This window comes from Asterias amurensis, chromosome 2 (genome assembly GCF_032118995.1).
Source record: "Asterias amurensis chromosome 2, ASM3211899v1".
Lineage (NCBI taxonomy): Eukaryota > Metazoa > Echinodermata > Asteroidea > Forcipulatida > Asteriidae > Asterias > Asterias amurensis.
This window is the reverse complement of record NC_092649.1, coordinates 652,923-680,389: the sequence shown is the minus strand read 5'-3', so window position 1 is coordinate 680,389 and position 27,467 is coordinate 652,923. Positions and strand designations below refer to the sequence as shown.

General features: G+C 37.8%; 2 protein-coding genes across 4 annotated transcripts in view; one reads left to right on the top strand and one right to left on the bottom strand.

Annotated features, from left to right (window-relative positions):
- Positions 1–117: 117 nt before the first annotated feature.
- LOC139954207 (cytochrome P450 4F2-like) lies at positions 118–18,019 on the top strand. Its single transcript, XM_071953923.1, has 10 exons — positions 118–319; positions 1,777–1,948; positions 2,691–2,875; positions 3,807–3,931; positions 5,037–5,096; positions 8,766–8,889; positions 9,617–9,894; positions 11,989–12,184; positions 15,577–15,659; positions 16,984–18,019. Exons 1-10 carry the CDS (start codon positions 161–163, stop codon positions 17,150–17,152), a joined length of 1,551 nt encoding a protein of 516 aa, XP_071810024.1. The 5' UTR covers positions 118–160; the 3' UTR covers positions 17,153–18,019.
- Positions 18,020–21,880: 3,861 nt separating this feature from the next.
- The window catches only part of LOC139954203 (prickle-like protein 2), a 102,091-nt gene continuing 96,504 nt past the window's right edge, over positions 21,881–27,467 (bottom strand). For all 3 annotated transcript variants that reach the window (XM_071953917.1, XM_071953916.1, XM_071953918.1), the window contains 2 exons: positions 26,666–26,869; positions 21,881–25,539 (listed from right to left, as the gene is read on the bottom strand). In XM_071953917.1, the coding sequence (XP_071810018.1) occupies positions 24,304–25,539; positions 26,666–26,869 (1,440 nt within the window). In that variant the 3' untranslated portion in view covers positions 21,881–24,303. The remainder of the gene's footprint in view (positions 25,540–26,665; positions 26,870–27,467) is intronic.

The window sequence follows — 27,467 nt, the reverse complement described above, 5'->3', positions numbered from 1 at the left end:
CGTATTAGCAGTTGCACTATTAACAACTAATCAACTTTCAAACAAGTCGCTCATGTGAGTACGTCATTGCGCATTGCGCACGGTCAGTGTTCAAACATGTGTGGTCGCCCTCCACAAACGATGGGTCGACTGACGTGACTCTAACTTTACTGTTTCCAAGATGGCCGTAGGTTCAGTAATCGTTGCGTTTGTATTGATAGCAATACTTTACTTCGTGTACTTCGTTGGCGGCCTTCTGCAACAGAGACGTAAAACTCATGCAGTCCTCAAGCAATGGCCTGGTCTTCCTACCCACTGGCTGTATGGCAATATTCACCAGGTATGACTATGATGCCATCATAGTCATTGATGGTGTGTTTTCTGTTACTGTAGCATTACGTAATCATGGGTGTTTCATAATGCGACTGATGTAAAGAAAGAGCCATAACTGCCAGCAAGGGGCGGAACCAGCCAACACTGTAACACTGTACCTGTTACCTAAATAAGCTGGGGCTTTTGGGGAAAAAATACAGTGTTGGTGAAACAGCACCGTCGCTAGTCTAAGAATAACGCTGGCAAATTTGCTGTAACAAATGGCACAAAGGGGCCGCAGAGTGACCGTGGGGGAGGATGGGGAGGGGCTCCAGTCATAGGTTAGGCCGCGGCCAGGGCATTGAATGGTTGAATAAGGTTATTGCTCTAATGGTTTGTAGGACATGACAAGGATAAATAAGGTTATTGTAATTCTAGGCTAAAAGTAGGGACCTGGACTTTGGTATATTATCAAAATATAATATACACATGTAGTATTAGTAGGCCTATGTTATCGTTGGAGCATGGTTAGAGTGGTCCTTTTTGTGGATGCAATTGCGATTATTTGATAAAATGACGCCAATGTCTTGTACAAACTATAATACAGCGTTTTGTGTAAAGTGTATGCAGAGTCTAGACCCAGCTAGCTAGATCATAGGTGTATAAGTTATTTAAAAACTTCTATTAAAGGCACTGGATACTGTTGGTAAATACTCAAAATAATTATTGGCACAAAACCTTACTTGGTAACAAGTATTTGGGAGCTGTTGATAGCATTGTGAGAAACGGCTCCCTCAGAAGTAACGTAGTTTTCAAGAAAGATGTAATTCTCCGCGAATTTGATTTTGAGACCTCAGAATAAGATTTTGAGGTCTCAAAATCAAGCATCTGAAAGCGCACAATTTGTTGTGACAAGGGTGTTTTTTCGTTCATTATCATCTCGCAACTTTGATGACCAGTTGAGTTCAAATTTTCACAGGTTTGTTATTTGTTGAGATACACCAAGGGGCTCACAATGTAAGACTTCACACTGGGCTAAACCAGGAGGGTCTGTCAATGAGAGCAGACTAGAGAAGAGACTGCCTTTAGGAAAGTAAGGACATTATATAGGGGATTGGGGAAGCTTGGTCCCTGACCAGTTCATGGTGATGGTCAAGTGCCTGGTCCATTGGGTTATTGGTTGTGCATACCACAGGGCTGATTTATGAATTCATGGTGATGATCAAATGCCTGGTCCATTGGGTTATTGGGTGTGCATACCACAGGGCTGATTTATGAACCTGGGTGTATCCCACAAGGATGTGGGACGGAGCTTAATAATTTGGTATAATTGAGTTACCAGGGTTAAGGTTGGATGGAGGATGTACTTATGAGAACAGAAGTAAATACATAAACACTGGTAACAACAGGGCTTACACTAACAAATCTTTAACTGCCCTATAATAAATCAATGTAACAGTGTTTTAAACGTGTCTTCATTTGCAGCATCCAATGTTTGATTCTAAAGTGCGCAGGGAGGGTGCAGAGGCTGGATTGAAGTTCCATAGAGAATTGACCGCTAAACATCCCAGAGGCTTCTACTTTTTCATGGGCCCATCGGGGGGAGTGTTAACGGCCAACCATCCGGACATCATGCGACCAATCATGAAGAATGGAGGTGACTAATGCAGAGATTATTTTAAATCAAAATGTTTAATTGATTCTCATTATTAATATTGAATATAGAACAGTTAGGTATTTTAATCAGATTTATTCATCCATGTGTTGATTTTGGCTAGAGTGCATTTCATTCCCATCTTAGGCAAGAATATAAATAGCCATGTTAATGTGATACTCATAGATAAAACATGGGGTTAAATAGCCATGTTAATGTGATACTCATAGATAAAACATGGGGTTAAATAGCCATGTTAATGTGATACTCATAGATAAAACATGGGGTTGAATAGCCATGTTAATGTGATACTCATAGATAAAACATGGGGTTGAACATAGAAAATAGAAAGGTAGTGGTATCGTTTTTAAAAACACTGATTACTAAATGCGACAAAAATAGTTAGTGGCACGTTTCGACCCAAGCAGAGTCTTTCTCCAAGACTAACAGTTTTTTTTTACCCAGCTTTATCTTCAAAATCGTAAAACCTTACATTCAGGGAGATCGCACAACTTTTGATACGATGGAAGAGTCACATCCCAGTACTTTCAGCTGTTATTTTAAGACGATTCTTGATTTATTTGGTGATAACATAAAAGATGTAATTTCTCTTTTAGATGAATGTACAATCTTGCTTGCCAAAAATTGCATCCACTTCAATCTTAGCAAAGTTGCTGTCAAAGCCTTTGATAGTATTTATAATTATTTTTGTCATGGTTTTATGGATAAATCCTTTGCCTGACAGATCCAAAGCCTCTACAGCAAGGGCAACCCAGCTATCGCTTTACATTACCTTGGCTTGGAGAGAGTCTTCTACTAGCAAAGGGAGATAAGTGGCTTCGAAACCGCCGCCTTCTTACTCCTGCTTTTCACTTTGACATCCTGAAATCTTATATGGGAGTTTTCAACGAGGCAGTTGATGTCTTACTGGTAGGTTCACAGTTAAAATTGGAATATTTACACCTATGAAAAACCTCCATTCATAAATACCTCAGACAGTTTCGCTATTCCTATTGGTGGAGATCGCGTCACGTGGGGTTGTTTAAACAGTTGATTAATTATTATTTTTATTATTATGTTGTTGTTTTTTGCCATCACAGTACAAAACAAAATACAAGACAATATACCCCAAGATGGGCAAAAGCAAATACAAAAGCAAATACATACTGTGATCCATAGATCTGTTGCCCCACATCTGGGGTAAACAATAAAGTCAATATAGATTTAACATAGTGACCAGCTAGAGCTCTGTTTATAACTGGGCGTCTAGTTTTGGTGCAAGATGTTTCTTGTTATGGGTGATGCCGTCACTGTCGGTGAGTTGGCCAAGCTGTGTTCGAAAGGAAAACAAGGACGTCTTGCACCAAAGACTATACGCGCACCAACAGATCCGGAAACTGTCGTCTCAATCATAACAATACAACACACTGACTTACAGAGCTCAAGCACGTCGGAAACAGATAAGTTTTACTGACTTTCTTACTTTATTACAGCTTTTAACCAAAAAGGCATTTATGGATGGGAATAAAAGAGTAGGGGCTTGTTCATAAACGGACGTTTAAAACCTTACATGGTTGTTGCCGTGCGATGGCACAACAATGACCCTGCCAGTTTTAAACAGCCGTTTAAGAACTAGTCGCTACTCTTTTATTCCCTTATTGAAGTAATTAACATACGTACATACAGAGTTCCTTATGCTAAGGATACTGTTCCTTAAGCTTCTTGGAGGAATCTATAGCTTTGGGGTTTATCAAAATGTGCTCATGCCATCATTTCAGCATGACCTAATGAGATCTGGATACTAGCTTCAGACATTTCTGTTAGTAGCCACTCTCACCCCTGGTGTGTGTTTTTCCAACAGTCTAAGATGGAGGGGATGGTGGACACTGGAGAGTATTTTGAGGTGACTAAGAATGTGAGCAAATGCACCCTGGATATCCTGCTGAGATGCGTCTTCTCTAAGGAGATGAACTGCCAGACAACTGAGTGAGGATGTAATGGGTTAGAATCATGAATACAGTGAACCTCTTAGTATGTGGGTTCAATGTCATAGAGTTGCTTAAGCAGAAAGTTATTTACTATATGTTAAACTTGCATCTAGGATAAAGAATATTAATTTTGGTTTTACGTTAACACTGATGTGTGTTGGCACTGTATTATAATATTAATAATAATATAGGTTTTCTCGGTCAATTTCGAGAAATGAGCAGCTAATTAAACCTCCAAGCTATTCTATTTGAGTTTGGTACTCTTATCCGCTGGTCCACGACACCATACTCGGGAAACTGAGTATACAGTGCTAACACACATCAGTGTAAGGGTAGTACCAAACTTATTTATACAAATATTGCTTTTTAATTTCTGGTAAGCAAACATGAGCAGGACACCAGTCACAAATGGTGCCTTATGGTCTTTTGGCTGGTAACCTTATTCTGGTAAGCATTATTGTGCGTAGGTACTTTTGTGCTTAAGCAGCTCTATGAAATTGGGCTCTGGTGTTCTATGAATGTTATCGTCAAGCAAACTTGAATCCTTGATTTTGACTGGTAGACCCAAAGCAACGAGGAGTGTGATATAAACATGTACCACATAGCCCATATCACACCCTGCATATTGATCTGTTATAACTCTGTTTGCTGTTTAAGTAGGATTTGAAACTTTGCATGGTGGAAATACGATATAGAAAGGTTTGCGGTAACACCATGTAATGACTGTGTTGTTTGAAGCCAAGTATACACAAAACATGCAGCTGTTTCAATACCAGGTGTTGCAATCATCTACGCGTCAAGTTTGCTTGAAGATAAGTTCATTATCACACGTGCACTCATAGAATAGGACTGGCCTCACATATTCAACTGTTCCTTTGGTCTCATCGGATGCCCTATATTTCTCTGTATTGCACTTGCACTTGTGTGGTTACTGATATTAGGACTAACAAGTTGAAGTACATTTGATGTGAAAGTGTGAGGCACACGTATCAACATTCCACAAGATTTGATTCACAAACATAAACGTGTGAAATCTCCTGTTCATCAACCTTAAAAGAGAAGGCAATTCTTAAAACATTTTGACATCTGCCATTTTGTTTCAGTAAACACCCTTATGTTGAAGCTGTGAATGAGCTGACTGCAGATACAATAGAGCGTTGCTTGTAAGTAACTTGGGTTAACTCATTTCAATATCAAATTCTTTGCCAAGACACTGTCAGCGTCTTACATGTATTCAAGCATTTTGGACAACCTTTAGTTCCCATTTGCATTGCTTAGTGTGTGAAGGAAACAAAAATGCAATGTTTATACCATGCGGCAGGATTTGTACAGTCTATGTCGTTGATGTAGGGGTAATTGTCTGTGCTTTACCACAGTGAGCCGTTTCAATACATGCGGCATGATTTGTACAGTCTATGTCGTTGATGTAGGGGTAATTGTCTATGCTTTACCACAGTGAGCCGTTTCAATACATGCGGCAGGATTTGTACAGTCTATGACGATGATGTAGGGGTAATTGTCTATGCTTTACCACAGTGAGCCGTTTCAATACATGCGGCATGATTTGTACAGTCTATGTCGTTGATGTAGGGGTAATTGTCTGCGCTTTACCACAGTGAGCCGTTTCAATATGTAACAGGTTTGAGTGCGGCTAGCGCACTCTGTGCTGAAACATAATAAATTTTACAAGGGACACGCTGTTTTAGTGGTGTTGTAAAATATAAAGGAAGGTTTATTCAAATCCCGACTACTATAAGGGAGAGGCGACTTTAAAACGCTGTATTTAAACAATGTGAATGAGATACTAATAAAATCTCAGAAACAAAAAGAGAGAAGTAAACCCGGCGGGTCTCGACAATATTATAAATGCAACGAAAATAACAATGAAACTTTATACAATGGAAATATAAAACAAAAATAAATGAATGGCCTATCTGTTGGTGGTGGACTGGGAAGGACGATAACTTGAATTGAAGATTCCGGTGTAACAATGTAAAAGTTCTTCCAGCAAAGTTGAAGATATTGGGCTGTGAAGATGATGACAAACTTGGAGATGGGGACTTCAGAAACAGGTCCTTGTCCTTGATCAGGGGACAGGATTACTGTCCTGGTACGACTGGTTATGACGAAAATGCAGTGAAGATAAATAGGCTACAGTTGATGACACGCTGTCCTGCTGGCTCTCTTGATTTGGATTCGGCCTAGAGCAGGACAGGGGATGAATATACAATTATTGTGGTAATAAAGCTGGGCTGGCGCAATCCAACGTAGATGTCCGACAGAGGCAAAGTGTAATTATTGAAGGAACTTGGAGGGTTAATTCTAACACTATCCGTCCTCTGTCGGTGTCCAGTGGCCAAGTTTAAAATTAATACTATGCCATTCACAAATATAAACTACACTAAAATTAAATACCTAATAATAAATCTTATAATCCTTTAACAGAAATCACTAATCTTGGAAGTAAATTAAGTGTGAAACAATAACAGCTGTGTGAGACTGTTACACTAGCCAGTGCAGTATGGGTGCTAAAAGGTCACACTATTCCCCAGACCAGTGCATGCCTGAGGCAAAATGATGGACAGGGTATTTAAAAGCCAATTAAGGGAAACTACACCCCTTGCATAGTGTGTGGTATAAGACATTTCATGGAACAATGACTCATTGGTGCCATGAAACCAGGATGTTTACAATAAACAATGAAAAACCGTGGGAATTGGTTTTGACTACAATGAATTATATACAATGATAAACTTAAAAGAAGTAAAAATAAAAGTAAATGCAAAACATTAAAAACCAAACGAGAAGTTAAAAAGCAAAGATATATGTATGAAACCATAGAGCAAAACTATGATAAAAATGATTACTGACTGAACAGTATAGTTTCAGTAAATAAAAGAAAGATAGATGCATAAAACTAAAACCAAAGAAACTTCAAAACTGAAACTAGTCTTTGTCTGTTGCCAAACTCATATCAAAAAGGTCTATTAGAAATAAGTTGTTTTAATAATCAACAGGTGTAATCAAATAAATCAACCACTGAATAAAACAGACTCTAGTTAAAGTATCTGGTCTTGAACAAAGTAGACAATGAAATTAAACCATGAAACAAATAAGTACTGAATAATGCAGAAACTAAATCAACATTAAATAAATCAAGTTCAAAGCAAAATAATACTGAGACAAAATGTAATCTGGCAATTCACATTTTGTAAGCATAAAAAGTCAAAAGAGCATGGAAAACAACAAGTCAACAATTATCAATTCAAAATAAGAGCTTGTAAAAAGGAACTTCTTTTCTAGAACTTCAATCATCAAAATCTGAAACACTATCCTTACACAATAGAAAGTAGCAGTGATTGTTAAAACTAAATGTTAAGCGACACGCCGATCTTTACTTTAACTTTTAAACCTAACTAGATTCACAAGAAAGATAAAAGTAAAATCAAACTCACCTAGAGCAGGACAGGGGATGAATATACAATTATTGTGGTAATAAAGCTGGGCTGGCGCAATCCAACGTAGATGTCCGACAGAGGCAAAGTGTAATTATTGAAGGAACTTGGAGGGTTAATTCTAACACTATCCGTCCTCTGTCGGTGTCCAGTGGCCAAGTGTCAAACCACTTTCTTGGGTTTGGTCACTGACCCCTAGACATCCCTTCCTCAATAGCCCTGATTGGTTGCAAATCCTGCTACCAATCACCCACTCATCACACACCACCAAGCAACCACCCACCCCTAGACTCGCCCTAGTCCGAGCAGGACATAGGTAAACTAGGGGTAACAAAAAAAAGGGGCTGCAATTTCATCCCATTACAAATACATGCGGCATGATTTGTACAGTCTATGTCGTTGATGTAGGGGTAATTGTCTATGCTTTACCACAGTGAGCCGTTTCAATACATGCGGCATGATTTGTACAGGCTATGACGATGATGTAGGGGTAATTGTCTATGCTTTACCGCAATGAGCCGTTTCAATACCATTTTGAATAGGAGCCCATTTATGTTGCATTGGTTTTTTTTACTCAGCATGATTGTTTGATACCATGCAAGACACAGGGGCAGAGGGTACATCCCCCTCAATGATCCATACTTAAGACACTATTTTCTTCTAGTACGGAACCTCTTCCTCTACAATCCTTTATGAATTCTTGAGGTTCCCAGAACACAATGAATCCACAATAGGGGGAGGGGGTACACCAAACATGTATCTAGTTCCAAATGGATTTCTCCTGTAGGTTTTTCCTTATATCTTGGGCCAAGCACTTAATTTTACATTCCTTAAAGAGGGGCTTTGTGGTCGGATTCAGAATCATATTCCTAGTGAAAAAGAAAACATTAAATCTACATTCTCATGTTGAGAAATACCCCTCCAGTGTGAAGATTGGTAACATCCAAAACCATCCAACATTGCATCATTTCAATATAATGGGTAGTTACATTGTGTACAAGAATCTTGTAGTTTCCTCCTGAATTTACCTGTCAATCAATCAAAGTAAATTGTAATTTGACCTTTTGACAAACTGTACAGACCACTTTAATGTTAACAGCCAAGGATGTAATGTTTTAAAATTCACCCTGAAAGAGAAAAGAAAACCAAGTAAAAGGACTCTCCATTTTTAATCGAGGTTAGAGCCTTTTGTTCGTAGGGACTTCCTCTATTGTAAATTGAGTGCATCATAAAACTGACTTTGGACCTTGGAGACCTTGTTCAATGTCAATGACCAGAGATAAAGAGTAGAAGTAAATATTCTTTAAATATCCAAGAGATGGCAGGAAATTTCCCCATGTTTTTAAACATTTTATTTGAATGTGTTCCCTCTGGCAGCAACTTCTGGATGTATTTTGATGTTCTATTCAACATGTCTAGTCTCGGAAGGAAGTATCATAAAAAATGTGATTTTGTGCATCAGTTTTCCGATGATATAATTCGTGATCGTCGTGCTGAAATAGTAAGTAGTTATAAATACTTTCTTTACGTCAGTACTCATTTATCAAGTTATAAACCACAAGGGAAACTGCTGTCTTTGTTCCTCCATAAATGGTTTAAAATGTACTCAGACATTTTCCATTGTGATTTGTTACTTGATATTTTGATATAAAAAGTTGCATCCCGTTAGGTGATTCCTCTGCTGCTGCTTCCCTGGTTGACTTGTAAACTTGCGATTGATCCTTGGTTTTACGGCAGTCACAGGTTGAATGTCTTCTGACTGCTACCCCAAACAAAGATATTGACAACATAATGAGTCCTCCAGCATAAGGACTAGGTAGCCCAATTGGTATAGAGCACTAGCATGTTAATGTGCAGGTTTCAGGTTTGAGTCCCTTTCTAGTAAACTGTTTTAACCCCAAGTTATTTCAAATTTACCCAGTCAAGTTTCCCCTATGATTTATTACAACATTTTCAGGGATTTATAATAAGTATTCACCACAACTTGAATCTTATCAGTTACTGGTTTACAGAAATATAATGCAGTTTTATTTTGTTCTGTTTGCCGCAAGTTTTAAATTCAAAGAAAATCTTTACAAAACCAGATTTTTGACACCTGTGTTCATGTAACAGAGTCACCTGTCATTTTTTTTTACATGCCGTTTGATGAATTGCAGAATAGTGTGATGGGTTATTTCTATTCATATTTTACAGTTTTTCAATCTCTGCTTGAACCCTTTCTTCTTTAGGAAAAGAATGGCTTAAATGGAAACGGTACGTCGTCCAGCCGCAGGTATCTTGATTTCTTGGACATCCTTCTCTCAGCTCGAGACTCAGATGGTGAAGGTTTGACGGATCTAGAGATACGTAATGAAGTAGATACATTTCTCTTTGAGGGTCATGACACCACCTCCAGCAGCCTGACTTGGGTACTGTACCTTATGGCAAAGCATCCTCAACATCAGAAGAAAGTCCAGCAAGAAATTGATGATTTGTTGAAAGATCGAGACTCTGATGTCATTGAATGGTGAATATAAAGGAATAGATTGAATTAATAGGAATAGATTGAATTAATAGGAAAAGCTTGCCTGATTTCCAGGAATGAGTTACAGGAAAAGCTAGAACTCACATAATGCTGTGTGTGTAAATATTTGTTCATGGCCCAGATTCATAAAGCTGTAAAAGTAGAAAATTCTGCTTAGCAAATTTCTTGGCTAAGCAAATAAAAACCAGAGGTACCAAACGCAGCAACAGTAATTGTATGGTATTCTGGCTGGTAACCTGTTTTTGCTAAGAAAGCTAAGTCTTTCCTGCTAAGCAATTTTTTTGTGCTTACAGGCTTCAGGAAATTGGGCCCAGATCTACTTGGAGTCAATTTATGAATATTGTTATTTGTACTCTGCATATCCCTTTCATGTGATGTTTTGTGCCTAACCCGTAAAACTCAAGTTCTTGTTCTCATGTCCTGTAGGTTTATGTCCTGGTATCATCACTTATGTCCTTGAGCAAGACAACCTTTAGATGGAATGTTAAAGAACCCAGATTACTTAAGAACAGAACAATAATAAAGAGGCCCTCCCTGATATGTCTGAGATGGTCTTGCAGCTTTTGACCCAATCCCTTGATTTAAGGAATCTTTCTTAACAATCTTCACCAGATTTGATAATTCAGCGCCAAGAGTGTCATTTATGACAGACACTGGACGTTATAAATTAATGTAAACTTTAACTAATACATGATGCACGTTTTGGACTTTGTTTATCTGTATTAAATCTCTACATTTGTCATGAACTGAATGTGTATGTGAGCGAAGTGACATGATTTCCTTTTCTTTATAATTCAGGGATGAATTATAGAGAGTCATCCATGATTTCCTTTTCTCTATATCTCGGGGATGACTTAGGGAAGTTGAAGTATCTAGTCCAGTGTTTGAAGGAGTCGATGAGGTTGTACCCACCAGTGCCATTCATTCAAAGAGTCATCCATGATTTCCTTTTCTTTGACTCTCAGGGCTGACTTAGGGAAGTTGAAGTATCTAGTCCAGTGTTTGAAGGAGCCAATGAGGTTGTATCCACCAGTGACGTTCATTCAGAGAGTCATTCATGATTTCCTTTTCTTTATTCCTCAGGGATGACTTAAGGAAGTTGAAGTATCTAGTCCAGTGTTTGAAGGAGTCAATGAGGTTGTATCCACCAGTGGCATTCATTCAGAGAGTCATCCATGATTTCCTTTTCTTTATAACTCAGGGATGACTTAGGGAAGTTCAAGTATCTAGTCCAGTGTTTGAAGGAGTCGATGAGGTTGTATCCACCGGTGACATTCATTCAGAGAGTCATCCATGATTTCCTTTTCTTTATTCCTCAGGGATGACTTAGGGAAGTTGAAGTATCTAGTCCAGTGTTTGAAGGAGTCGATGAGGTTGTATCCACCAGTGACATTCATTCAGAGAGTCATCCATGATTTCCTTTTCTTTATAACTCAGGGATGACTTGGGGAAGTTGAAGTATCTAGTCCAGTGTTTGAAGGAGTCAATGAGGTTGTATCCACCAGTGCCATTCAGTCAGAGAGTCATCCATGATTTCCTTTTCTTTATAACTCAGGGATAACTTAGGGAAGTTGAAGTATCTAGTCCAGTGTTTGAAGGAGTCAATGAGGTTGTATCCACCAGTGACGTTCATTCAGAGAGTCATCCATGATTTCCTTTTCTTTATAACTCAGGGATGAATTATAAAGAGTCATCCATGATTTCCTTTTCTTTATAACTCAGGGATGACTTTGGGAAGTTGAAGTATCTAGTCCAGTGTTTGAAGGAGTCAATGAGGTTGTATCCACCAGTGCCATTCAGTCAGAGAGTCATCCATGATTTCCTTTTCTTTATAACTCAGGGATGACTTGGGGAAGTTGAAGTATCTAGTCCAGTGTTTGAAGGAGTCAATGAGGTTGTATCCACCAGTGCCATTCAGTCAAAGAGTCATCCATGATTTCCTTTTCTTTATAACTCAGGGATGACTTAGGGAAGTTGAAGTATCTAGTCCAGTGTTTGAAGGAGTCAATGAGGTTGTATCCACCGGTGCCATTCAGTCAGAGAGTCATCCATGATTTCCTTTTCTTTATAACTCAGGGATGACTTAGGGAAGTTCAAGTATCTAGTCCAGTGTTTGAAGGAGTCGATGAGGTTGTACCCACCAGTGCCATTCATTCAAAGAGTCATCCAGAAAGAGGTTGAAATTGATGGTAAGATTCTCCCAGCTGGGACGACGCTTGATGTATCTATCTACAACCTACATCATAATCCGGTTGTATGGACTGATCATATGGTGAGATTTAGTTCATTATACGATTGTTGCACGCTGGGACGGGGTCCATGGCGTTTTGTACACCCGAGGGGGAAAATGGAACCCGAGGTGAAGCCGAGGGTGCCATTTCCCCTCGAGGGTGTACAAAGAACCCATGGACCCCAGTCACAACGTGCAACAATTGTTTTGTTATACCTTTGTATAATTGTTATTCCTCTTCTCGAGATTCTGTTGTCATCTTCTAACAATATTACTATTCATTGTTTAATAAGCAGACGAACAGGAAACAATTCCCTCGAACCCGCGGTTGTTTCGTACACAGCGCGAAATCGACCAACGCTGGGAACGATCAAGGTGATGTATACCGGTGTACATCACTTTTCATGCTACCCGGCCCGTCGCGAGCCATGTAACATGCGTTTTTGTTGCGCGTCACATGATTGGTTTTCGACCAATCAAACTTCACAGTTTGTTACCGAGGTATAACAATCATGAATGATGGAAGGAATAAAATGTTAAACACAGAATAGTCTTGACCACTCAGTAGGACCAGGTAGCTTGTCATTTTACTAGTTAACATGAAATGTTAAACACAGAATAGTCTTGACCACTCAGTAGGACCAGGTAGCTTGTCATTTCACTAGTGAACATGAAATGTTAAACACAGAATAGTCTTGACCACTCAGTAAGACCAGGTAGCTTCTCATTTCACTAGTGAACATGAAATGTTAAACACAGAATAGTCTTGACCACTCAGTAGGACCAGGTAGCTTGTCATTTTACTAGTTAACATGAAATGTTAAACACAGAATAGTCTTGACCACTCAGTAAGACCAGGTAGCTTGTCATTTCACAAGTGAACATGAAATGTTAAACACAGAATAGTCTTGACCACTCAATAGGACCAGGTAGCTTGTCATTTCACTAGTTAACATGAAATGTTAAACACAGAATAGTCTTGACCACTCAATAGGACCAGGTAGCTTGTCATTTCACTAGTTAACATGAAATGTTAAACACAGAATAGTCTTGACCACTCAGTAAGACCAGGTAGCTTGTCATTTCACTAGTGAACATGAAATGTTAAACACAGAATAGTCTTGACCACTCAATAGGACCAGGTAGCTTGTTATTTCACTAGTTAACATGAAATGTTAAACACAGAATAGTCTTGACCACTCAGTAAGACCAGATAGCTTCTCATTTCACTAGTGAACATGAAATGTTAAACACAGAATAGTCTTGACCACTCAGTAGGACCAGGTAGCTTGTCATTTTACTAGTTAACATGAAATGTTAAACAGAGTAGTCTTGACCACTCAGTAGGACCAGGTAGCTTGTCATTTCACTAGTGAACATGAAATGTTAAACACAGAATAGTCTTGACCACTCAATAGGACCAGGTAGCTTGTCATTTCACTAGTTAACATGAAATGTTAAACACAGAATAGTCTTGACCACTCAGTAAGACCAGGTAGCTTGTCATTTCACTAGTGAACATGAAATGTTAAACACAGAATAGTCTTGACCACTCAATTGGACCAGGTAGCTTGTCATTTCACTAGTTAACATGAAATGTTAAACACAGAATAGTCTTGACCACTCAGTAAGACCAGGTAGCTTGTCATTTCACTAGTGAACATGAAATGTTAAACACAGAATAGTCTTGACCACTCAATTGGACCAGGTAGCTTGTCATTTCACTAGTTAACATGAAATGTTAAACACAGAATAGTCTTGATTACTCAGTAGGACCAGGTAGCTTGTCATTTCACTAGTTAACATGAAATGTTAAACACAGAATAGTCTTGACTACTCAGTAAGACCAGGTAGCTTGTCATTTCACTAGTGAACATGAAATGTTAAACACAGAATAGTCTTCACCACTCAATAGGACCAGGTAGCTTGTCATTTCACTAGTGAACATGAAATGTTAAACACAGAATAGTCTTGACCACTCAGTAAGACCAGGTAGCTTGTCATTTTACTAGTGAACATGAAATGTTAAACACAGAATAGTCTTGACCACTCAGTAAGACCAGGTAGCTTGTCATTTCACTAGTGAACATGAAATGTTAAACACAGAATAGTCTTGACCACTCAGTAGGACCAGGTAGCTTGTCATTTCACTAGTGAACATGAAATGTTAAACACAGAATAGTCTTGACCACTCAGTAAGACCAGGTAGCTTGTCATTTCACTAGTGAACATGAAATGTTAAACACAGAATAGTCTTGATCACTCAATAGGACCAGGTAGCTTGTCATTTCACTAGTGAACATGAAATGTTAAACACAGAATAGTCTTGACCACTCAGTAAGACCAGGTAGCTTGTTATTTCACTAGTTAACATGAAATGTTAAACACAGAATAGTCTTGACCACTCAATAGGACCAGGTAACTTGTCATTTCACTAGTGAACATAATTTGATATTATAATTTATAATACCCCATACAAAGATTATGCTTTTGATTGGTTTAGAGCAGGTCACATGATATGTCCTATTTTTGTTAAGGCTGTGCGAACTCGACATGCTTTACACAGTACACACAGCAAACAAGGTACCAGACCCGTAGCAAATGTACTATAACCATGGCAACAGCAGCTTCATCGTACCAAGATGTCTAGGCACAATATATGTATGGAGTATCATAAAACAAATAATTAATGCTTTTATTCATGCTATGGTTAAAACTATGACTCCCGTGGTGATCCAGGAGCGGTCTTTTTTCATTGGCTCACCTCTGGAAAGAAGTACGCTCCAAAGTCCAAGGATCACCTCAGGCGTTGTAGTTTCAACCATAGCACTCAAAGCAGCTAACATTTGTATTCTACTCTTTCTTAAAACTTTTTTATTTTTCTGGAACTTGAATTTGAACAATGTGTGCAAGCAGTGACTGAGCCCTCCAATCACATTTCCCCTTTCAGAAGAACCAATCAGAGCAGTGAATGATTCTATAAATAGACCAGCATGTCTTACACTCTTCATTCTCCTGCAATGATTAGAGCAAGCTAGTTGAAACATTGAGACATAATCAAAACTAAGTGGTCTCCCGAATTCTGAAATCTACCCTGCGTTAGTTGAATAAAGCTTGTTTTTTTTTTCATTGTATGCATTTTGTAGTTTCTGTATTTCCTGTAATTGTTGTATTCAACAGTCCTGGATTTTACTCTTTCACTTTCCTTAAGCGCTTTGAGACTTTATTGTGGTTTTGTGCTATATAAAAACTGTTCATTATTATTATTTTTATAAGCAAGTTCCAAAAAAACAAGAATATACACAGCAAACTAAATATTTACATACACGTAGTGTTACCGCAAACCTCCTCTATGTTAATACCACACCATTCAAGCCTACTAAACTATAATATTACACATGCCAACTACTGTGTCTTCCTCTTTTCATTTTCAGGATTTCATTCCAGATCGTTTCTCTCAAGAGAATGTTCAGAAGATGGATCCTTTCTCATACATTCCATTTGCAGCTGGACCAAGGTAAAGTGTCATAATAATTATCATTTCAAACAACTAGGATCCTTAAAGTTCAAACTTTATTTCTTTAATTCTACCATCCTTGAATGATTTATTAAAATCCTTCCTAAATTTAACAAAATCCAACACGTTGGGGTAACTCAACACCCAAACTGGCATGGACAATGATCAAATATTTGTTGTACTCAAGTGACATTATGGGCATCATATCTATTTAGGAAGATTTCTGGCTCTTATAGAAAATCTTGTTGGTTTGTTATAAACATTTCAACTAGTGTGCTTTAGTTGTCTTCAAGAGACTAGTGACAACAAGGCCCAACTCTTTAGCAACAGGGGTGGTTGGCTGCCCATGGTCGCCCCAATTATTACTCATGTTGGACAGATTCAAGGATTTAAACAATACATATTTTAACTAAGATTGCCTAAACCAAGTCACAGTGGTGAGTCTTTTAGCTGACGAGATCTGTCAAGAAATTTCGGTAAAGAATAAGATGAAAAAAATGTAATTAGTTTTGTCAGTCAACAGTGGAATTCTCATGTTGCATGTATACGGTGCCTGCACAGGACATGATGTTCATACCAATAAGTGGAACTAATATTACCTTAAAAGTTTCCCCCGGCCCCCACCCCAACCCCAACCACTGCCAGGGTTGATGGTTACTGATTTGTAAATGGTGTTGTGTAGACGAGCATTTCGGCAATTTAGTTTGACACTAAAGAGCAGTAATCTTTAATCAGAAAAACAGTGTGAATTAATTAGAGAGTGAGGATTTATCTGTTCCATTCACTGGAGAATCACAAAGTATGTAAACCAAACATGGTCACGAGAGGGCGCTATGCTACTCAACAAATGGATTGGCATCACTGGTTGCAAGGATCATAATGAATTGCTGCCCCACTTATAAAAACCTTGCTACAACTCTGACTGTAATACACAAGTTAAAACAATGAGGAAAAAAACCCTGAAGGCTTGTTCCAAAGCCAACTCTTCTTCCAAAAAGTTCCAACAAAATTAATCCATGGTGTATTCTCAAATAGTATGTGATAATAACTATAGGAATACAAGTAAAACCTACTTCCCTTCATGATATTACATGTCAGTATTTATAAAACTGTTTCGCATCTTACTACTGTTGCTAGCTGTTGGCCCACATTTCAAACACACACTGCAAAGCTGTTGTTGTGTTTCGTTTTGTAGGCTGTTCCTTAAAAAGCCCCGCTTTTTGGAAATGCCTCAATTTTGATAATATTGACTGTACTTTGTTTTCCTCTTGATGATGATATGTTGAAATAAACATTGCTTTGAATTGACTACTTTCTCATACAGGAATTGTATCGGTCAGAACTTTGCTATGAATGAGGAGAAGGTGTTACTTGCTCGTCTGTTGAGAAGATACCATTTAGAGTTACATCCTGACCATCCTGTAGTTGTGTCTAATCACATAGTAATGAAAGCTCATTATGATGTTAAGATTAAACTAACACGCCGTCGGTGATTTCTCTAAATCTTATTGAACCTTCAAATTTTCGGGAAAGAAGTAAAGCGGTCACCAAAGGGAGAAAGAAATATCCCAAACTGTGTTCAAACCTGTAGAACACTGCTAGAGATTTTTCTGTATGACCAAATAATTATTTTTGCGTGAAAACGTGTGAAATTGCCTTTCTGCACTTTGCAATATTTTCATATTCCTGTATGTGCAGTGAACAACAGGAAATGTACTGGGTTGAAAATTATTTGTGCATTCAAGAAACCAAAATTGAGTTACACTATTGTGAATGAACAGAATTGCCCCAAAACGTCATCATTTGTCTTCAAATTCAAATTGTTGTAAATTTTAATCAGATTCTATTGTCATGTATGTTTTTACTTATTCAAATTTGACGTATGTGATCTATTTTATTTTATATGGGAAGAAACAAGTTGTTACCATCATGGTAGGGTCATGCATTGGTAATGACTACAAACATATTGAATAATTTCTATCTGATGGTAATGGACATAAACATCCTGTGAAATTGTTTCAACTGAAGTGTCCCTCTTGATAAGAAATAAATAAGGCGAGATTTGGAGCTTGAGATTAGCCATGCTGCAGCCAGAGATGCATTTGTTGCAACCATAGAGCCCTATGATACAACGTTTTGATGGAAATATCTTGAAACAGTTGGACAAGTATGCAGCTGAAACTTGAAACTTTCACAGGTGACTTTTATTTTTAAAAAGTGCCTATAAATCAGAATTATGACATAAACAATGATCCTTCCTTGAAATGAAGATTGAAAATAAAATCATTAAGGCCTACATATAATAGCAATTTATTGGAATTATGTATTTTTTATAGTATTGAAATCTTGGAACAAATGCAAATAAATATGGCTTCTTTTAAAGCATTCTAAAAAGTGAGGTCTGTCTTTGTATTTTCCTGTGTATAGTTCAAATGGTAATTTCTGTACGATAATTGCATGGGGAAATATGCAGAATCTTACAGCCAATTTCTCATTCCTTGTGACCGAAACAGATACCCAGTGAATATGTGGTGGCAGTAATACATATATTCAAAGACCAATACATGTACATGTATTGCTGTATTTGATGCCAATGTCACCAGTAATTACATTCACTTGGATAAAATTATGACTTTGATCAATGGCTGTCCCATGGGTTGAGGTCAGGAATATTTAGGGTTAGGGTTGGGGTTAGGAATGTTTATTTTAAACACATATGGGATAAGGAACGTTGGTGTTGCCCTTTGAATTTAAATACAAATGTGTACCAATTACAATGTACACCTCATGCTTTGTAAATCCCATGGAGTTGAAGGAGAATCTACTGGCATAGTCTACTCCCATGGAGTTGAAGGAGAATCTACTGGCATAGTCTACTCCCATGGAGTTGAAGGAGAATCTACTGGCATAGTCTACTGGTTAGGACACCTGCCATCCCAGCTGCCTAGGATATTGCCTTATCATTTTAGAATGAATAGAATAGAATAGAATAGAATGTTTTATTGTCACTTGTAAAAAAAACCAAATATTTGTACAGTGAAATTCGTTTAGGTTTTGCGTGTCTAAAAATATGTTATATAAAAATGCTAAGCAAATATTAGCAGGACCCCAAAATATAATGACATGGTACCTAGGCTAGTAACCCTGGTAAGCATAATTTTATGTATAAGTTTATGCTAAGCAGCTTTATGGTTATGGTTGTGGGTGTCACAGCTTACCCCGCAAGGCACCCATGACCGAAAGACAATCTAGGCAAACTCAAATAATTATAGACAAGTGACACAAGAGTTACATATTTACAATAAATAATTACAAGTTTAATGTATACACTTCTCTCCAACCTTCACTTAGTTCGGTCTATCTCACAAATTGATATTAAATGAAATCCAAATCAATGAATGATCTAAACACTTTGGTCACGACCTGTTCCAAAAGGCCTTCTCAAATTCAGAAAGGTTTTCAATAAAACAGACTGTGTCCAATTCCTGCCGACATAAACCTTAGTCAAATTAAAGGAAACTATTTGACTGGATAAATTAATGCCAGTTTAACAGTCACCTTGATTATGGCACCTTTTCTAATATACACAAACTATTCCCTCGATCAACATTTGGAGGCACATGTACTTAATATTTACAATCACAGAAATCCCCAAAACCCACAGCTCTAGAGTGTTCACTGCTCTAAGCCTGGTTAACATTTTTGTTATACACAAAGGACAAGCAAAATTTAGCTATGAACTTGGGGCAGATTTTACTCCCCAAAATTATTTACAAATATCAACTCCCTTCAAAAGAGCGACAGTAACACTGGCGTCAAATACACACTTTTTTATAGGTTATTGATCACACTCAATCAAAGTCAACGATAATAAGTAATAACAGTAATGTCCTTAGGACTATTCTCTCCGCATAAATATATTTCACATTAGCGGTAAACTACGGAAGCTTAAAGTGACCATCCGCGTTTCCGAGTTTCTGAGATAATTATCTATTATCCTGGTGTCATGTGTTTTCAGTAGGATAACAGGAAAATTGTTCACAATCAAAAACTGAATGTTTTTTTTTCAAATCATCTATCCAATTTTTTTAACAATAACACTTACACTTCATGGTGTGTTGAAATTTTTAAAGTTTTGGTTTTACGTTGCAAGAGACAGTCCGCCCTTAACAGTGATTATGCATGCACGACATTGGAGCAACGTCATATGTTTTCACACCTTTCATTGGCTAGTATGGCATGCAAAATAAATCAAAAATATTATTCAATTACTACTTAAAACAAATATAATTATATTTTTGTCCCAAGGCATTATGGCTACTATATTAGAATCGAGAGATATCATAAGGCATGGTAGTAAAAACACCCCACCCATAACAGTCCGTTTTCCCCCATTTTAGACCAGTAATGTTTTGTTTCAGGAGATAACAAACCAATCTTTGATATTTTCTCATTAATATAGATTTTTTGTCATTTTCACTTAAAATATTTTAATTTTTTCCTCATATTGGCACACCATTGAATCCGAAATAGTAACCACCTCACGTGATCCATCTATTGTCTAAAACAGAATGAAACTCAATCTTGCAGAAAGTAATTTTGTTTTGAACTTTCGAGGTTGGATGATGTTTCTTTGACTCATTTGAATGTTGACATAATAATGCACTAGTGATCTGTACCAAAAATCAATCATTTTATAAATATTTGAGCATAACCAACGTCAGGAAACTTTATTCTCAGCTTAAGCCTGATGAAAATACAATCCGTGAGTAAACTGCATAGCTTCTGCAACCGGTGCAGCTTGCACAATCTCGCGGTAAACGGGAATCAAAGTTGGGGGTTCGAAAACATTATGAGGGTCGATAACGTATGACGCTACGATAATATACAATAATAAGTAAAGAAACGTTCCCACCGGATTATAGGCGACGGCGTCCACTTTCCACCCCACAAAGATTAAAGCAAAGATACCATGAGCTTCCACACAGTAATCTCAAATAAGTCACAAAGTTCAAAGTTCACAAAGTTCTCACAAAGTTGTTGCGCCCTCTGCTGCTAAATGTAGCAACTATAACTCGGGACGTCTTGTTAGCCTCGGCCGCCGACACTCAGTCTGGCATTCCTTCTTTTATTCCAAATTAGTCACACCCAGGGGTGAAAACCATCTATTTGTTGGAAAAAGTAAACCAAAATCTTCTAATAAATTTGTCCAACAAATGAATACTAAACTGCTCAACGATTTCCATGAATCTTTCATAAACTTTCTTACACAAAAATTGATGAACATTTCCAAGTTCCCAAACAATAGAGAATTAGATGAACACGCCTTTTGAATAAATGTATTAAGCATTGAAAATAGCCATGACTTGCATTTTCCAAACCACATCAATTTAAAACTAAACTTCTTCTTGGAACAAAAATAGCATCATGCACTTGATTTTAGTAAAGTTTGAAATGCAGTAACCATGCAATAAAAATAAAAAAATTAACTTACGGTTTCCATAATAGTGTAGCTCTTGAAGTCCAGCTCTCAGAATTGTTGTATCCTCACTTCAACCAATTTGCCTAACGATTAATAGCAGCTCTGAATTTAGCAATGGCGCACAATCACAAAGATTTGCAGAGACCAACACCCAGTGCAATTTTCTGTCACTGGATCAAGGATCACATTAAGACGCTGCTAGAATGACCACCCTCTATCCAACACACAGCTAGCATACACTCACTCTCCCTGACCGCACCCATGTACTCAACATACCCCAAAATTTCACCCATTCAAAACTTCATACTTGAACGGAACATAATGCCCTGAGGAATTTCTGGGGGATAACTTACCACTGCAGACCCAAATAAGGCAAAGCATTTAAATAATATAACAAAGACACAGAATAACTACCTACTGGCCCTGCCCACTGATGAACTATTCATGCATGAGGTCAGCAAACTATTACTAAGCTCACAGCTACTGAGGAGGGAAATACTATATACACATGTCTCCATGAGGTTAAACTCTGACATTGGGTTTGATCCAAATCTTGTTTTCTGTTTGATTGGAAAGTGAGGACTAACAGTATCAGGCCTACCACACGTCCATAAGGGTGAACCCTAGAATAAGAATTAATGTCTGGCAATGAAGCTCACATTTCTGGTTCTGTTTTATCTGAACACATACAAATAACAATGAAAGTAACAGCTTTCAATTCTATTTTTCCAAATGGTCTTATTTAATATTTTTATACAAACACATATTTTTAACATTTTACATAAAATTTATAATTACTGGGATTTGTATGAACATCAACAAACTTAAATTTTACATTACTGAATCAATTATAAATGTCTGCTTTATGGATAAAAATGTAGCGTTTTGAAAAAATGTATCACAAACCTAATACGCGTCTTGTTCTAGTACAAAAGATGGGCCTTTGATAATGAAAGAGTTTACAGCTTATGGTGAGTCTGCTCTACAGACTTCATTGAGTTACTATAAATGTCCAGTCAATTTGACTAGTAGAAACTCTCAATGCTTTTCTGGATATAAGTTGGAAACCAGAAAGAGATTCATTGATTTACAAACATTTTCTTTGAGTTCAGGTCAACTTCAAGTCGGGTCAGCATTTTGTGTATCATTTCTGCTTACAAGTCGTATGAAAAGAACTGAACTCTTATTTTGAGTTCTTCAGACATCTTCTTGAGACATTCTGATAGTTTCCTAAATCTTCAAAGCAAGCGACTGGTAAAAGAGTACAAGAAATAGAATGGTTTAAGTGATCTCTCCTCACAACAAAGTTATAAAGTACTCCAACATGAGTCTTCTGGGGACACTTGGTGGCAGCAGACTTTAAATACTAGGTAAACCCATTGATCAGAACTAAACAAACAACAGAAATTTACCTGGTAAGTCTGCTGCCATCTAGCATTGCAAAGCCTCACTATAGCTGAATGTAAACTACAGTCCAATCTTATGATATCATTGATATAAATCCTTGAATCGACACAAACAATCTGAATGTCATGGTTTCAGAAACAACAAGAAACTATCCACAGTGATTCTACCTATGGTGATAGTTATAAGTGATGTCACCTTCAAACGTCAGAAAAGTTCACAACATTATTCAATTTGTCAATATAGAAAATAGTCAACAGCAAAAACATGATATGGTTATTAACACAGTGTTTAGAAAGTCTGAAGTACTGTAAGGTTTAAACCTGTACACAATAAAAAAGAGCATTTGTTACAAAAGAACATCTGCATAATTCCAGGCAAGGTCAAATACAACTCAAGAGTTGCTTTTCAAAAGTTAAAATGTGTCCTAACAAATTCAAGAAAGTTTTATAAGTTTTTTAAAATTGCTTAATTTTTGTATCAAGTTTTTCTCTTCATTCATAAATGCATTGAATTATTTGTTCGTAAATTACTCATGCAATTATCATTATTAAAGCGAATCAGAGAATTCTTCTTTTTAAAGAAGAATTAAAAGCATTTTGCAAAGTGCCATTGGATAACAAAACTTTGTGCATTTTTAAAAGAAAAGATACAACAAAAGCTTTTGGTCAGTAATATAAAGACCATTCCACCCAAAACAGAAGCACTTCTGTATTTTAAGCTTTAACATAATGAAGGCCAATGGCCAATCTTACTCTTTTTTTGTTTAGTTTTTTACCTTTTATGGTACTTGGTTACTAGCCTTGAGTACTCACTTACAAAAATATTTCATTTTACTAAAACTAAAACTAAAACCGGTTGCAGAGAGTAGGTATAAAAAGTGATTTTAGCAGCGAATTGCTGATTTATTTCTTTGGTCCCAATAAAGACAACTTCTTCCAATTCTAAATAGATGAATCAAGTAGCATTTGTACAAAAACATTGTAACATGTACACATACTCAGGCTTGCAATTTCATCACTAAGAGGGCAAGGCCATTTTCGTTATACAGAGGGCAACTCAAAGGGAAAGTTTTGAAGACCAACGGCTACAAAGGTCATGACCTCTGTGTAATTCCAAGCCTGATGTACTTACTTGAATCTTACGAAATTCAAGAGCTGAGCCGCAACTCCCCCCCCCCCCTAAAAAAAGTGACTTATTTCATGATGGAAGGCTGTATTTTCATAGAACAGAAGCTCCCAATTATTGTTAAGTTGTTTTAAATAATATTATCATAAAAGCCTTTAGTTTATAATAACTACACTGACAATAATCATAATTCACAACTGAATCTAAGGGGCAAACACAATAGACATCTCATATAAAAAAGTCTTCCTTCAAATAGTGAAATAACAATGCACTGAATCCTTTGCATGCTCCTCCAAAACCAAATCACACATGCAAGATTTATTATAGAAATATGAACATGAACGCAAAAAACCCCAAACTTTCTGTATTTATAAAACGATTATTATTCTTTTGTACATGGCCAAACAATTAATCTTTTTACAACGCCACACAGCACATTACTTATAGTTTTACAACATTCAGTACTCAGGAAACGATACAGTTCTTTGTTTTATAACGTCCAGCACTCAGGAAACGATACAGTTCTTTGTTTTATAACGTCCAGCACTCAGGAAACGAAACAGTTCTTTGTTTTATAACGTCCACCACTCAGGAAACAATACAGTTCTTTGTTTTACACCTCCCCCGCACTCAGGAAACGATACAGTTCTTTGTTTTCCTCTTGGATTTCTTGCGACTACCAGGCTGTTTCTGATTGGATGGTTGTGACTGTGACCGCGCCCTTGCGTAGGTCTCTACGTATCGAATCCTTGGCTTGCCCTGATCACTCGGACTGAAATAATCCTCATCTTCTGAAGATGATGAGCTTGAGATGTAGTCATCATGGTAACCACGTCTACGCCCGCGAGCGTAACGATCCATGGCAGCTCTCTGGTCTAAAGTGACCTCTGATCGAGATCGTCCAGTTACTCTCTCTGAGTGGTACACGTTGGATTTCCTGTCAAAGTAATCATTCTCACGTGGATTCCTTGGTTGGGTTCCGTAGTGTCCCATTGTTTCAGGCCTTCTCATTCCATTATGATAGTTAGCATTAGTCTTGGGTACCAGACCATGTCTATAACTACTATCAGTCCGAGGGATTATATAGCGCTCATCATTGATGCTGTGCGTGGAGCGAGTTCGCTGAGAGCCTCCAATTGTATTGGTGGCAGTTCTTACTTCGCTTGCCCCTCTGCGCTGTATCTGTTCTGTGTTTGGGGGAGGTTGATATTGACTGTCAGCCTTATCTGTCTTTAAGGAGCGACTCTGTGCAGAAGCTGTGCTATTACGTCTCTTTTCAGCAGCAGTTCTTACACTAGCTCGTCTCCTATCTTCAGCCGCTGTCTGAGATTGTCTCCTTAAGTCAGGGAGAGAATGACGAGACAGATTCCGAGATCTATGAATAGACTGCTGGGTCCTCTCCTCCTCTTTCTTGACTACAGACAAGTTGTCTAGATTGAGCTCCTCTACGTTGATTGGACGTCGACTACGGCTCATCTTCGGAGATCCTAATCCCATGGGATCATCCATCTCCTGTGGAGCTTTCTCTCCTCTGCTGCAAGTTCCACTGCAGTAGATCAGTCCATGCTTGGGCAAGAAAGGTCGGCCTAGTAGCGACGTCCCACATGTACAGCATTGAAAGCATTTCTGGGTGGCGTGCCAATGTTGGCCCTCATGTGACATCTGCCCCTGGTCTACACCGATAGGTTCCCCACAGGTATCGCAGTACTCAGCAAACATGGTCTCAAAGCATGTACAGCAGTAGGGTTTCCCTTCCCGCATGATGTAACGCTCACCACCAAGCTCTTTGTCGCACTCAAAACAACAAAAGTGTTTCATATGCCAGCTGCGACCTTCTGCCTCGGTACACTCATCAGCAAAGATGATCTAAAGATACAAACAAAATAACAAATAAATGCTTGTCAAAAATAACCTCCAGGCAATAAACATGTTAATGTTACAACACTCTGTTTACAACACTCTCAACACAGAATGGCATCAAAGCCACTTGGCAGATAACATAATCTGACAACAGATACAAATCTCGGAATTTCCCCGCAAGGTATTTGTCAGTTTACCAGTGACCGAGCACCCTCCACATTCAGCTGATTCATCAGCTAGGATACAAAGACCATTTGCATTACTGTCATTCTCGTCAAACTTAGTAGCCATAAACCATTGTGAGTAGATTTCAGCTGCTAGTTTGCATACATCTTCAATCGCTACCAATTCACTCTCACTTCTATTGGTAAATAGATTATAGATTAGATTAGATTAGATTTTATTTATTGTCCACGTTAAAAAACATAGAAATACAAGTATACACAAATATTAATACAACATAACTGATGTTGAGTGGTGCTTTATGTTTTTCACCAAATAAAAAGTGAAAAACTAAAGGAAATCGGTTACACTTTTTTTTGTGCCTATTAGCTATAAATATATGTAAGTGACCGGAATAGTGTTGCTTTTAGAGGCAAACTCCAGAAACATCCAAGGCGAAGAACAAACAGGCCACTGAAGCCATGGCTACGGTTGCCCTGGTCTTGACCTTGTCGTCCCTTCAAAGTTTCCTATAGTCTTGAAAGATTTTCCAACGAAAGTGGTCTTAACAAATCAAAGTAGCCTTGCCCTAACAAAGATAAATTTTTGAGGCCTAGGCACAGTTTAACAGAACTGCTTAAGCACAAAAAGTAGCTAAGCGTAGCAACATTTTGCTTAAACCAGAAACCACTTACTATTGTACCAATGTACAATTCGTGACTGATGTCCTGATCATTTCTGCTAAGTAGATCTTTGGTAAGCAATATTTTCTGCTTGAGCAGCTGTGATGGAGTTGGGCTCTGATGTCCAGTTATGATGAATTCATCACTGAAATCAAGTCCATTCATCAAAACCAACCTTAAACAGCTTCTCATTTTTTTCTTTTAACTAACAGCTATTATTTCCACCCTTTTAAAATAAATGTGACTCATAGTAATTTCTGGGTTATTAACTTGAATTGTGGACTCACCTCATCACAAGCAGCACAGCGAGGCTTAAGGGACTCAGCATGGTGTCTGCCACAATGTATCTTGCCATCACGGAAGAAATATATCAGGTCTACTAGTTGTTCCTTGCAGACGGTACAGACAAAGCATGCCGGGTGCCAGCAGGCGTTATGACCAGCCCTAGAGGCTGAGATTGCGATATCACCACCGCAGATTGCATTACCACACTATAGGATGGATTGAGAAGCCAAACAGAGGTTTAGTATACAAGGTAATGCTGAAGGATGGTTGAATACAAGCCTGAATGAGGACAAAGCTGGGTTTCTCAAGGAGTTTCAAGGCCAAGAAACAAGATTGTCTAAAGTTTGGAGAAGCTACAAGTTAATTTCACAAACAATGGCACATAAAATACAGAATAATAACATTCCCTTCTTAAATACAATTCAGAATTCTCATATTGGTGGATTTCTTCATGAGTTAACGAGACATATATTCATATAGACTGATAATTATCTTATACAGGTGATACTTGAAAGCTATTCTTCCCATCAAGCAAATAATCATAATATTGAGCTTAGTAAGAAGTGCCTGGTTTTAACACAAGATTAACAAATTACAAAATCCTATATTGGCTCATCCATAATTTTCCCATTATGAGAAGTAAGAGCTTGATGTACCAGGGGTTGACTCATACAATGTCAGCCCTTTGTAAATCAAAGCGGATCTATACATAATTCAAGCAACGTATACGCATCACTTATCAAGGGTAAGTGGCGTCACGAGTCAAGAGTTTCTTGTTTTATATCATCAGGTCTAGGTAGCCTA

Coding starts and splice junctions, on each gene's coding strand:
- LOC139954207 (XM_071953923.1), top strand. CDS start 161: ATGGCCGTAGGTTCAGTAATCGTTGCGTTTGTATTGATAGCAATACTT. Junction 1,949..2,690: donor ACCAATCATGAAGAATGGAG/GTGACTAATGCA, acceptor TTTGCCTGACAG/ATCCAAAGCCTCTACAGCAA. Junction 9,895..11,988: donor GACTCTGATGTCATTGAATG/GTGAATATAAAG, acceptor TTTATAACTCAG/GGATGACTTAGGGAAGTTCA.